General features: G+C 37.9%; 1 protein-coding gene across 3 annotated transcripts in view; it reads right to left on the bottom strand.

Annotated features, from left to right (window-relative positions):
• LOC117403107 (atlastin-2-like) overlaps positions 1-13,173 on the bottom strand; it is a 28,418-nt gene that overhangs the window by 1,710 nt on the left and 13,535 nt on the right. Inside the window, exons 6-14 of one of the 3 annotated variants that reach the window (XM_034005072.3) lie at positions 11,512-11,568; positions 10,952-11,044; positions 8,786-8,924; positions 8,072-8,199; positions 7,921-7,977; positions 7,436-7,507; positions 2,223-2,654; positions 270-284; positions 1-166 (exon numbers count right to left, since the gene is read on the bottom strand). The exon at positions 1-166 is cut by the window's left edge and continues 198 nt beyond it. In XM_034005072.3, coding sequence (XP_033860963.1) covers positions 56-166; positions 270-284; positions 2,223-2,654; positions 7,436-7,507; positions 7,921-7,977; positions 8,072-8,199; positions 8,786-8,924; positions 10,952-11,044; positions 11,512-11,568 — 1,104 coding nt within the window. In that variant the 3' untranslated portion in view covers positions 1-55. The remainder of the gene's footprint in view (positions 167-269; positions 285-2,222; positions 2,655-7,435; positions 7,508-7,920; positions 7,978-8,071; positions 8,200-8,785; positions 8,925-10,951; positions 11,045-11,511; positions 11,569-13,173) is intronic. The other 2 variants (XM_034005074.3, XM_034005073.3) reach the window with 2 other exon arrangements.

Genomic DNA, 13,173 nt, shown 5'->3' with positions numbered 1-13,173 from the left:
CTGGCTTGTGTAAATAGCCGACAATATATTTTTTTAAACTGAATGAGTGCAACAGCTAGTTTCTCTTCTTGTTATTGTTGTTTGAGGACAGTCTCTGCCTCTGTGCTGGTACGAAAGAACGCTGCATGATTCGACTTCTTGCCAATTCAAATAGTTTGGAAAACACCTAAAAAAAGGGAATGAGTTAGTAAGTGAAAGATTTCTTAAAAAATATATATATATTAGTTGAAAGAACAAGGAAAGTTTGGAGGTTTGCCATCCCAGCTCACCTTTCTTGGAGTCCTCTGTGTAGCAAAAGTAAAAAAAGAGAAGAGAGGCAGGTTGCATTTAGAGAGAAAGTAACAAACAAAAAATAAAACTAAAAAAAATGTTTAAGGGAACCCCAGGGGAACAGTTAATCTCAATTCTTAATGCCAGAGCTTAAAACACCTGTTATTGGAGGTAACGGTACATTGTCAATACAAACATTTTTATGTAGGGTCACTATAATTAAAATGTCACACAGGCTGGCATAACAATGCAAACCTAGACAGAAACTTGTCACAGACCAGGCAAACCTTGTCAAGTTCCACGTCAATTGAAGCCAAATAGATTTAAAAATTGTTGCTAAAAATAACAAAAGTAGTACTTTGCCAAGCTATGCCAAGAAACACTTGACGGTTGTTAAATATATCAAATTACATCAAAAAATGTCAGGCCATATTTGAACAAAACTATATTTAAAAAGTTACTGCAAGGTGTAATTTCTCTAAATTAGGTGCACCCATGTCTTGACTAGGGATGGGCACATGTAATTGTTTATTCAAATAATCTATTAGAACATTGTTAAATCTTTTAGAAAATTACTAATGGTGTAATGGTTCACTGCAACCAATATAAAGACTGTCTGAACAGACCCATTAACCATGCTAAATCTGCCACTGCAGTCAAACATATGCCGATAGATAGATAGATAGACAGACAGACATGACACACACGTTCAACACAGCAGCTCTTCAGCCTCTATTTAAGTTTAACAGTAAAATAAACCAGATTACGCGCACACACGCATAGCGATCTCTACGGAAGGCCATATGGTTCAGAAACACGTTGTGCTGCTTTAGAGCGAGTCAGAATCTCATGGGACAGAAAAAAAAGGCAAGCATGTCATTCTGAAATGCCAAACTTGCTGGAAATGTTGCATAATTTTTTATATAGATTTTATATATTATATATTTTTTGTTGCGACTGTTATTTGGAATGTAATAAACAAGAACCAAAGCTTACTCCCCTCCCCTCCCCTCCCCCCCCCCCCTTCATTTTACAATGCCATTTCCACATTTTGTTTTATTTGAAGTGTTTAAAGTTACGTTTCAGTTTTCGTTTGCTTGTTTAAGCTACAAAAAAGCACTTTTTTTTACTTTATGAAAAAACTAGGCCACTATTTAATGCGAACGGCAAAGAATAAAGATATAATAAAAAATAAAGTTAATAAATAAAATGCGGTGTCAACTTAATGTACTATTTATTTCCGGGAAAAAACCCAAAACGTTTAACTTGAACTGCTATTTGACATCTTTTGTTTTGTAGTTAATTCACTGGGGTAAAACAAGGCCTACACAACTTATTCTTTACTCCTGGAATATTTTTCTACTTTAATGGGTTACATATTGTACCGTCTTGCTGTAATAATAAAAGGCACACACACACACACACACACACAGGGGCCATGGCCCCCTGCCCCTGCTGCTATGCTGTCAGAGCAATATAATGGCTTTTATTACTTTTTGAAAACTAACAAATATTTAAAATTATGAGCGACCATCCGAACATGAAAATCCTGGGTCTGTCCCAGTGCTACTATCAATAATTTTTTTCTTTCTATGGCTCTAAAATTACTCAAGCTCCTAGACGGGAAAAACAAAAAAAACACAGGTGTTCTTTAAAAGAAAAAAAAGAAACACAACAAAAACTGCAGGCCAATACCAATCTTTCATAAAAGAGGTTACAACCTGCTGTCAACATTTCTCCAAGATAAAATGAAAAAGTTCAAATGGACACTCCCCAGACAGTAATCCAGTTTATCCAGGATCTCTGAAAACTGGCAAAAAAAGCAATTTCTAAAAAGCAGACTTCAGTTAAATATCTTGGTTAAAATACAAAAACAAACAAATACAGCAATCTGGTCTCAACGCAAATCAACAATGTAAAGGGAACGCAAGGAAAGAGTAAAAGATACCCACCTGTTCCCATAAGGTTTCTGCTACTTGATCGATGACTGTTCCGACTTCTCTGAATTCCCCAGAATATTTAATATACGCCCATGTACAGAGCGATAGTAATGCTACTCCCATAACAAGATTGCAGAGGGTAGCTATTGTGTTCAAACCAATGAAACCAGTCACTCCTGAAACGACGTACATGACGAACAGAACAGCAAAAAGTGTAGCTGGTGTGCGAGCAGCGTAGAAAATATTTTTGCCATCGTTGTGCTTGATAAAGTTTGCATAGCCCTCTTCGATTTCAGCCTCAAGCTGCTCCTGGTAACGGCGGCAGAACTCCTCTCCTCCCATTTTCTTCACCGAGCAAAATTGTCTGATGGATGACTCTTTCAGACCCAAGTGCTTGCACTCCAAGTCTGAAGGTGCAATATAAGGCTTGTCTCCTCCGCATATCTGTGGAAATTAGAATACTGGTAAGCCTCAAAAAAGGTATTTCACAATTGCTCCGACGAAGGTCTTACAACCAAAACGTTAGCTTCTATTTTCTTTTAAAGAATAAAAACAAAAAAAGGTGTGCAGGAGTGTTATTTCATTCTGATATGCGGTCTCCTGCGCACCTGTGATGAGACTAATCAGAAGTGCAGATGTTTCATTTATTTCAATTGTGTCACCCTAAAATGCTCACTAAGTTGACAATTACTGTATATGTTATAGTACCAACACTGACCAAAAGGTGGCACTAGTGTTTATTTATTTTAAAAACAGGAGACTTCTGAAAGCCTTTTTTTAAACACTAGTACCACGTTTCCATGAACCACAGAACCCCCACCCCCCCCACCACCCCCCCCACCCCACCACCACACCCACCCCCCCCACCACCACACCCACCCCCCCCACCACCACACCCACCCCCCCCACCACCACACCCACCCCCCCCACCAATATGAATTTTTCAGTAAAAAAAAAAAAAAGGGGAGATTAGCTATGATTGTTTCAGTTTAAATTTAATTTTTTTGTTTACCTTAGTATAGATGAAACCTTTTTAAAATTTATACCAACTGAAAATTATTTAAAGTACAGAAAATAGCCATTTTTGTAGTGTGTTTGTATTTTATTTACTGTCAAAACAAATTGAAATGTATAAAGCTTCTAAAACAGAGAAACAAAGCTCTTTCAAAAAAGGAAAAAAAAAAAAAACTTGTAAATAGTCACCGAGTCAGCACCAAATGTAATAGCTATCCACAAAGTGAATTGTTTGGAATAGAAAGGAGTCCAACAGGTCAAAATGCACTTGGATGTTTAGCTTCATAGGTGGCTGACTTGGCTTTCCCAAGCAAGGTGTCACTAAAGGTTTGTGTGTGACACACTTCGCCGACATCATGACTTTGTGCATTACCAGTGAACTTGGCATGTCTGTGCTCAGGCTGGCTCTGTGTTGGGTTTTGTTTTTGGTCACTCTTTCAGTCAGCATTACTGTGGAAGATGACCAAAATGCCTAGCGCGGTAACATTACAGTAATGCCCCATTCTTTTGTTCTGGACAGAAATATAAAGTTTCCTTCTACAGGATTCCTGCTGATCCAGACAGGAGGGTAAAATGGATTTCAGCGATTAAAAGAGAATAAAAAAAACGAAAAAGACTGGACGCATTCGCTTGTAGTGAGCGCTTCATAAAAAGTTAATATCAGTAAGCATATATTGGTAGTTCTATTAGTAGTAGTATTAAGTCCCACTTTGACACGCTTACTTGTATGGCTTTTTTTTTTTTTTTTTTTGTTATAAATATTTAGCTATACAGTTAAACAGGATTATACTTATGCGGGTCGGCAATTCCCAGTCCTTAATAAAAAAAATATTTTACCGTTAACAAAATCTATAATGCTACATTAATGATCTTACTGAACTTCAATATAAAAATCACAAACCAGCCGTTTATGACTTGTTTAAAAGCACAATGAAACGGCATTTATCTACAATGTAATTGTACGCTACTTGCAAAGTAAACAGAAGCCTATACGTACCATAACCACATTAACAATGTTAATGCTGTGCTCATTTTTATAAAATCGAATTTTACTGAACATCCCTGGATGGCAACAGGCGTTTGTGAAAAACGGGACAACGAGACAAAAACAGAATATTAAACTTAAATAGTGTACTATATTATAATAAATGTTTGTACTTACTCCCTCGCCATTCTCGTAAATTCCTCATTTCAGCTGTATTTTCTTTTCATGCGATGCAGTTATCTAAACCGAGCACGTTTTTTTTTTGTTTTGTTTTTTTTTTAAACGCAAGTGGGTTTTTTTCCCCCAGACAAAAATGAATGCATAACTAATGCATTAACTAAAAAAACAAAGGTACCGTAGCCAGTTTGAAATAAATAATTTCCTCTCAAGTCCCAGTACTTCACAATCCTTCCAGTGTGTCCGAAACTGGCAGTTGAAACACAAGCGAGTCAGCTCATCAAAGCCCGATAGGCTACAGCAGAATGTCAGCGATTATACAAAGAAACTGGGCGACAGGAATTTGTCAGTCAATCCACGATAACTTTTTTTTTTTTTTTTTTTTAACGGAGGTTGGTTCGTCAACTAAACTCAAAACCTGATTGGTTAATCTATATTGTTTGCCTTGCCCTAAGGCCGGCCCTGACGTTAGATGCAACACTTTCTCTAACTACAGGCAACATCATAGACGATGAGCGAAATATGGATTACGTATATTGCGTATCATCTCTGATAAAAACGTACCCGCGTATTACCAACTCAAAATGCGTAGCGGATACGCAAAATGCGTAGAGGTTTGCAGGTCTGCATCACTAAAATGACAAATCAAAAAAGCTGTAGGGGGCAGGAACATAATATATAAGCGGGACATTTTGGCTGGTAATTTAATTTCGGCAGATTTGCTACCTTGCATCTGGGCTTCTGATTGCATCATCATTTCCAGATTGCTTAAATCCATTGAGGGCAATGTGCGGTTTTCAAACAAATAGGCTTCATCACTGCCATTCTCATAGCCACTTTGACACCGGACACTTTCTTTCCCTCGTCTAGCGCTTCTTTAACATGTTCTCCATACCAGTCCGCTAGAAGGATCGCTACGATAGCACTATATGCAACCGTGAGAACCGCCAATAAACCCCAAATAAATTCTGCCAAAATTTCCCATTACAGTAATTATACATATATGTAATGTATACACCCGGATTCGTGAACACCAAAACCAAAGTAAGGCGAGATCCATTTTTACTGAATAAACACATTTGAAAACATGAATAAAAGTATAAGGCTTTTCTTTGTCAGATGCAATATATAGTGATATAGAGCAATGTATGTACAGTGCCTTGCGAAAGTATTCGGCCCCCTTGAACTTTGCGACCTTTTGCCACATTTCAGGCTTCAAACATAAAGATATGAAACTGTAATTTTTTGTGAAGAATCAACAACAAGTGGGACTCAATCATGAAGTGGAACGAAATTTATTGGACATTTCAAACTTTAACAAATAAAAAACTGAAAAATTGGGCGTGCAAAATTATTCAGCCCCCTTAAGTTAATACTTTGTAGCGCCACCTTTTGCTGCGATTACAGCTGTAAGTCGCTTGGGGTATGTCTCTATCAGTTTTGCACATTCCTCCTTGCAAAACAGCTCGAGCTCAGTGAGGTTGGATGGAGAGCATTTGTGAACAGCAGTTTTCAGTTCTTTCCACAGATTCTCGATTGGATTCAGGTCTGGACTTTGACTTGGCCATTCTAACACCTGGATATGTTTATTTGTGAACCATTCCATTGTAGATTTTGCTTTATGTTTTGGATCATTGTTTTGTTGGAAGACAAATCTCCGTCCCAGTCTCAGGATTTTTGCAGACTCCATCAGGTTTTCTTCCAGAATGGTCCTGTATTTGGCTCCATCCATATTCCCATCAATTTTAACCATCTTCCCTGTCCCTGCTGAAGAAAAGCAGGCCCAAACCATGATGCTGCCACCACCATGTTTGACAGTGGGGATGGTGTGTTCAGGGTGATGAGCTGTGTTGCTTTTACGCCAAACATAACGTTTTGCATTGTTGCCAAAAAGTTCGATTTTGGTTTCATCTGACCAGAGCACCTTCTTCCACATGTTTGGTGCGTCTCCCAGGTGGCTTGTGGCAAACTGTAAACAACACTTTTTATGGATATCTTTAAGAAATGTCTTTCTTCTTGCCACTCTTCCATAAAGGCCAGATTTGTGCAGTATACGACTGATTGTTGTCCTATGGACAGAGTCTCCCACCTCAGCTGTAGATCTCTGCAGTTCATCCAGAGTGATCATGGGCCTCTTGGCTGCATCTCTGATCAGTCTTCTCCTTGTATGAGCTGAAAGTTTAGAGGGACGGCCAGGTCTTGGTAGATTTGCAGTGGTCTGATACTCCCTCCATTTCAATATTATCGCTTGCACAGTGCTCCTTGGGATGTTTAAAGCTTGGGAAATCTTTTTGTATCCAAATCCGGCTTTAAACTTCTCCACAACAGTATCTCGGACCTGCCTGGTGTGTTCCTTGTTCTTCATGATGCTCTCTGCGCTTTAAACGGACCTCTGAGACTATCACAGTGCAGGTGCATTTCTACGGAGACTTGATTACACACAGGTGGATTCTATTTATCATCATTAGTCATTTAGGTCAACATTGGATCATTCAGAGATCCTCACTGAACTTCTGGAGAGAGTTTGCTGCACTGAAAGTAAAGGGGCTGAATAATTTTGCACGCCCAATTTTTCAGTTTTTTATTTGTTAAAAAAGTTTGAAATATCCAATCAATTTCGTTCCACTTCATGATTGTGTCCCACTTGTTGTTGATTCTTCACAAAAAATTACAGTTTCATATCTTTATGTTTGAAGCCTGAAATGTGGCAAAAGGTCGCAAAGTTCAAGGGGGCCGAATACTTTCGCAAGGCACTGTATATGTACTGCGTGAAACAAATGCAGAAGAATATCTACATGGATTTATCTTTTAAATCCTTGGCAAGTTGACTAGAATACCATCTGACAGCAAATGCACGTCTTGACCTTTAAACTTGCAAGTATTTCTGGGGTAAAAAAAAAACAACAAAAAAACGGTAGTATTTCCTGCCTAAATGACGTGAGAACTCGGAAAGAGCATGGAAATGCCACCTTTGAGTTCTAGGACAATTCAGACCAATTTGAGCGCACTTCAGTTGGCTGTCTATTGAAACGAGATAAGTAATACATACCTGCTCCATACTTTTGTTGTAAGAGTCTTTTGCTCCCGCAACAGCTGCAAGATTGTTGGCTTCAGCAGTTGCCTAAGAAATAAATGCAATTAAGAAACTCAAAACAAATTGGATGCCCAAAAAAAAAAAAAAAAAAAGGACTGCTGTGTTTTTGTAAAGTATTATTATAAACTATTTTGCCTGATATATTGGACTAAATTTGATAAAATTAGAGGATAATGCATTTCCCAGCTAGGTTTTGGTAGAAATGACTTACAAATTAGACCTGTAAATGACAATGCAAGAACCAGGAGAGCACAGTTCTGCAAAATACTTCTGTTGGGCAAGGAAAAATAAGGCAGTTAGAGAAAGGTCTTGGTGGCAATTAACTGAAATAATGCAGATACACCACACTGCCACAGTCGCATTTCAAAATTAGTCTAGTTTTAATGTCACTACTGAGCTGGCCAACGTTTGAAGAAATTATCTAAAGAGGATATACTTACCTGTAGCATGGACTTGGGATGAGGCAGTTCCTCTCCTTGATATATTTTGATGTAAGCCTTTAGAATAGAAATAAACCCTTAAACATTAGAATACCTTCATCCAAGATTAGTGCTAACCATACAGAAGACAAAAGGAATACATTCATCTTACTTTAAAGTACTCTACAAGATCTCTGCAGGTCACTTTGGAGCCACTGATTTCTTTTACTACCAAGTTCTCAGGAGCTAGTAAAATTGGCACCAAATTCTCCAACTCCTTCTTAAATTCATCATCTATGTCTGGAAAAAATAAATGCATGTCAATATTGCCCACCACGGCTGTAAATACAAAAAGAAAAGCTATCAAGATTATATTCATGCACAGAATTTAAACTTAAAAATCCAACACGTAACAGGTTAGCAGGTTGTGGGCTTCCAAACCTAAATATACCCAGATCAAAACTTAGCAGGACAAATTGTATGTGCTAGAATTCCATTCTTTGAGGACTAGAAATGAAAGTCTGTAGAATGCATGATGCCTTTACTTACATTTTTAATTAAAATTACCAACTGGACCATACTCCAGCTTAAATCCACTATATAGTACATTTTTATAATCGTCATCATGAATTAGAAGTGTTGGCCTTAGACAGCAAGTGATTATTCTCAGAGTAAACCCAATATTTACTCTAAGATGACCTATGTTGACGGATCATCATTACATGGCAAATATCATGTGTGTGAATTGTTTTAGAGAACTAGATGGAAATAGACTATAGTGAACGATCAGTATGAACTCATAGCTAATTTCCATATATTTAATTGCAGTATTAAACACTGAAATAGGGCCAATATTACATTAAGGAAGCTTATAAATAAACTGTACCATTTAATCTTCCATCAAAGTTAGGATTTGTGGCAACCTTAAGGCCCGGATGTGGCAGCAAGAAACAAGCGATCTTCGAGAAACAGGAATGGACATGCTTCCTTACATTCTGCAGCTCTTCATGTTGGTTCTGTTTCACCTGAAAAACAGGGAACGGACACTAAACTAGTACCAGTTTTCACCTAGGGTAGGGGTTACCAAACCGTGACCAAATAATGAAATTATTTTGAAAATGTAAAAAAATAAAAAACTGACCAGTGAGACACGTCAAAAAGCCATTGTTAGACTAAGACAGATGTCTCAATATAGTGCTACTCACAGCATACATCAAATTTCATGCACGTTTCAAGCTTAAAAGCAAGAGTCAGTAAGAAGCTTTTCTATAATGCAGGGTTTTAGCTTAAAGTGATTTATAATTGGCACCTTTTACTGTACTTCTGACAAGTCGCCGTATTTCTAAGAATAGGTATACATCAGGCTTCTGTTTTTATTCCATTTCTTTAGAACTTCCTTCGGGGGTTTTTGTAGACTTGCATTTTTGGAGGAGCTGCACAAAACACTGCATGTTGCACCTCTATTACACAAATTAAACTGCACCATAAAACATGGGTATGTGAATGGTAAAAAGTAATGGTAGTTTTCTATTGGTCTGTCAGTTTTTATAGCAAACACTGCTTTCATATTCCGTGCTGGGACCAATATCCAAAACAAACATTGCTTGATATTTCTGCAAAAATAGAAAAAAAAAACAAAACAAAAAAAAAAAAACACCCACCCCAATTCCAGCAATACGCAACAGTTTCTAAAATGACAAATGGAAAAAAGAGCTCTGCCTGGTGTGTGGGAATCTTTTTTAAACCTTTATTTTACTAGGCAAGCACACTGAGATTACAAATCTCTTTTACAAGTGCGACCTAGCCAAGAAAGGCAGCAGCAACACAATAAAACACGGTACAAACAGATACAAAAATAAAATACTTAAGACACAAATAAATCATAATACAGTCAATAAATCAGTGAAACAGTCAATCAAATAGTAACAAGTCTACTCAACTACTTAAAACATGCACAACTCTCAAGTAGATAATCGTGCAGCTTACTCTTAAATTGTACTAAAGTTATTCAGGATTGCAACTTTAGATTGTAAGTCATTCCAAGACCAAGGAGCAAAATAGGCAAATTGTAGCAGCCTCTGTACGCACTTTAGGAGCCATAAAATTAAATGTATGCGATCCAATACTGTAGTTACAAAAACGACTATAAAAAGTATTCATTTATATATGGAGGTAATTTACAAAGAATAGCCTTATATAAAACAGAATATACCAGTGCTTCAACCTTCGCAAAGCCAAGGAGGTCCAGCCAACCAAACTGTATAACACACAATGACGAGTACTGTAACTTGAATTCGTAATCTCAAGGCAGCATGATATTTAGGATCCAGTTTGCTTAATGTTAAGTGCGATGCAAACCTATAGACTGTCCCCATAATCAATTTGTGGGAAGAATATCCAAGCAATTAGCCTTTTTTTTTTTTTTTTTTTCTAAACTACAGAAAACCAAGATCGGAGTCTATAAGCTCCACCTATCATGAATTTCATTTTTTTTGCAAGATTATCAACATGGACCTTTAAAAAAAAAAAGAGATTACTTTTCAACCATCTCAATAACTTTATCTAAAGTAACTAAAGATAATGCTTTAGTAACACTTGTCCTTGTAGAAGAAAATACCATAGATTTTGTCTTACTAGAATTTAAAAGAAGCTTTAGATTAAGGCTCGTTGAATGGAATCAAAACCAGCCTGCAAATTATTGATTGCCAAGGAAGGGGAGGGATTACATGAGTATAAAATAGAATTATCTGCATAAAGATGGTACTTACAGTGTTTAAAGTTATCAATGTTATTACTTTATATAGAATAAAACAATAACGGGCCAAGAATAGATCCTTGAGGAACACCCTTATTTAACAAAACAGGATTTGACATCATATTTGCATGTTTGACAATCTGTGATCTATTAGTAGGGCAATTTTGAAACCATCCAGCTGCTTGCAATCCAATACCAGCACACAATAATCTTTTATTGAGTAATGCATGATCAACCGTATCAAAGGCCTTGGAAAGATCAAGATCTGTATACTTCACATAGCACTATTTACCTTACCTGCAACCTCTTTTCTAAAAAACTCTTTCCTCCATCAAGACCATAGGAATGCTCATAAGGATAACTCCAGTCTCGAATTAGAAACATAAGTGTCTGTGGGGAAAACAAATGAAAAAATATATCAAAACTGGTTGATTTGCAGGTAATAAATAAAAATAAAAAAACACCACTGAAGAAATGTAGTGATACATTTGTACCAAAATGAAACCTAAAAAGTCAACACATGTACTTGCCTAAACTGCACCAAAAAACACAGTACCATTTCAAAACATGTACAAAATCGCTTTGCACTACCAATAAAAGCATTATGAACTGTTGGCTCCAAAGGCTGCACCTGTAAATAGCAAGCCCCATGAGCAATTTCAGTTTAAATGATACCTGATAAGAAAAGACAAATGGTATCACCGATAGCAATTTATTATTTATTTTTTTTAAGCTAGTCAATGCCAGGTGGAGTCTATTCCTACTACTTTTGACACAACCAATTTAATCCTGATTGACAGAGAACACTGAGCTCTATAGTGATAATTCAATTTACCTTGATGCTATTTTAAAATTACCTGAAATGGTTTCTTGTATATTTCCTCCATAGCAAGCCGTCCATATTCTGTGAACAGCTATATGAAATAAAAGAGAAATAAAAACAGCCATTAGGGTACCCATATTGATTTCATATATGAAGACATATAGCTTTAGGAGTCCCTAGACTCTTATTTTGGTTTCAAATTAGAGTTAAAACCAGCAACAAAATGGTACTAAACAGTTTTCCCAAACAAGTTACAAATGCAGTTTCGATAGCTAGTCAAAGTGCAGTGTCTTAATCTAGTTTAGAGGTCACTGTAAAAGACGTTCAGTTATTATCATAACCCTGGTTCCCTGAAATAGGAATATTAACCATTACACATGGGTGTTTCCCCTTTAAGACACCTGAACCTGAAAACTTTTATACCAAAGACTCTCGTCAGAGCAGGGTGACACAGCTGCTTCTCCGCCCCCACAGCATAAAGCAGCTATGTGCCCTGGCAACCTCGTCATTTTCCATAAAGAACTGCGGCCATGAACGCCGGACACTGCTGCAACATCTCGTCCAGTGAAAAGTGTGAACTGGGCTGACAGGAGCTCGTCCAGCTGTTGAGACGAGGGCTTATGGGTCTCTGTGATGGACCAAATAAGGTGTGCCTCATAAGCTAGAAGAATGCTATTGTAGTTTCCCAGTCTTGCGGCGAAAGCACTAGCCACATATGACTTTTTAAGAATGACTTCCGTCACTCTGCACTGCTTGTTCGGGCATGCCGCGTCTGTGGATAACAAGGACAGATTGGCATGTTGAACAATGGGGGGCTTCTAACGGCGGAAAATGGGTAAGACCCAGCTTGTCCGCGTCAAATACCCTGTACAAGGATTCCACTGTATAGGAAACCACCGTTGCCGTGTGTTCCCAGGTGGACTGCAACTCTAACAGAAAATCCGGGTGGACCGGAGGTGCAGCAGGAGCGACTGTAGGCTGCTCATCATATATTGAGCAAGGCTGCAGTAGCTCGCTGCATCAGGGGGCATAAGCTCTGCTGACAGAGCTGAGCCACTGGAATGACCGGTACAAACACATTTGCACTCGTCACTCAGTACCGATGCATGCACTCTGTGCCGACGTGTTTGCACTCCACACACACACAGTGGTTTGCAGAAGTATTCACCCCCCTGCAAAGTTTTCACATTGTTGGCACCCGAGCGTACTCCACGGCGCTTTCAAATTAGACTTTACATGTAGAATCTACACAAACTACTCCACATTGATAGTTAAATGCATATAGAATATAAATAAGTAACATTTACAGAGAAAAACAGATTAATCTCAGTTGCAGAAGTATTCAACCCCTTTGCTACTGCAGCCATAAATCAGCTCGGGTTTAAATGATTCGTTTAAAAAAGGTCACAAAATTAGTGAAATGGTTTCAGCCTGTGTGTACTCAAACTGGTTTAACTTGTAGATTATTTACCTGAGGGAAATAAAGACTATCAAGCTGCAACTCACATAGTGTTCCAACAAAGCAACCATGAAGACCAAGGAGCTTTCGAAACAAGTCAGGGATAAAGTGGTAGAGAGGCACAGAGCAGGAGAAGGGTACAAGAAAATTTCAAAAGGTGCCGATTATCCCTCTCACTACAGTGAAGTCCATCATTAAGAAGTGGAAGATGCATCATACCACCCAGACACTACCCAG

This window comes from Acipenser ruthenus, chromosome 5 (assembly GCF_902713425.1).
Source record: "Acipenser ruthenus chromosome 5, fAciRut3.2 maternal haplotype, whole genome shotgun sequence".
Lineage (NCBI taxonomy): Eukaryota > Metazoa > Chordata > Actinopteri > Acipenseriformes > Acipenseridae > Acipenser > Acipenser ruthenus.
This window is presented reverse-complemented; position numbering and strand designations above follow the sequence as displayed.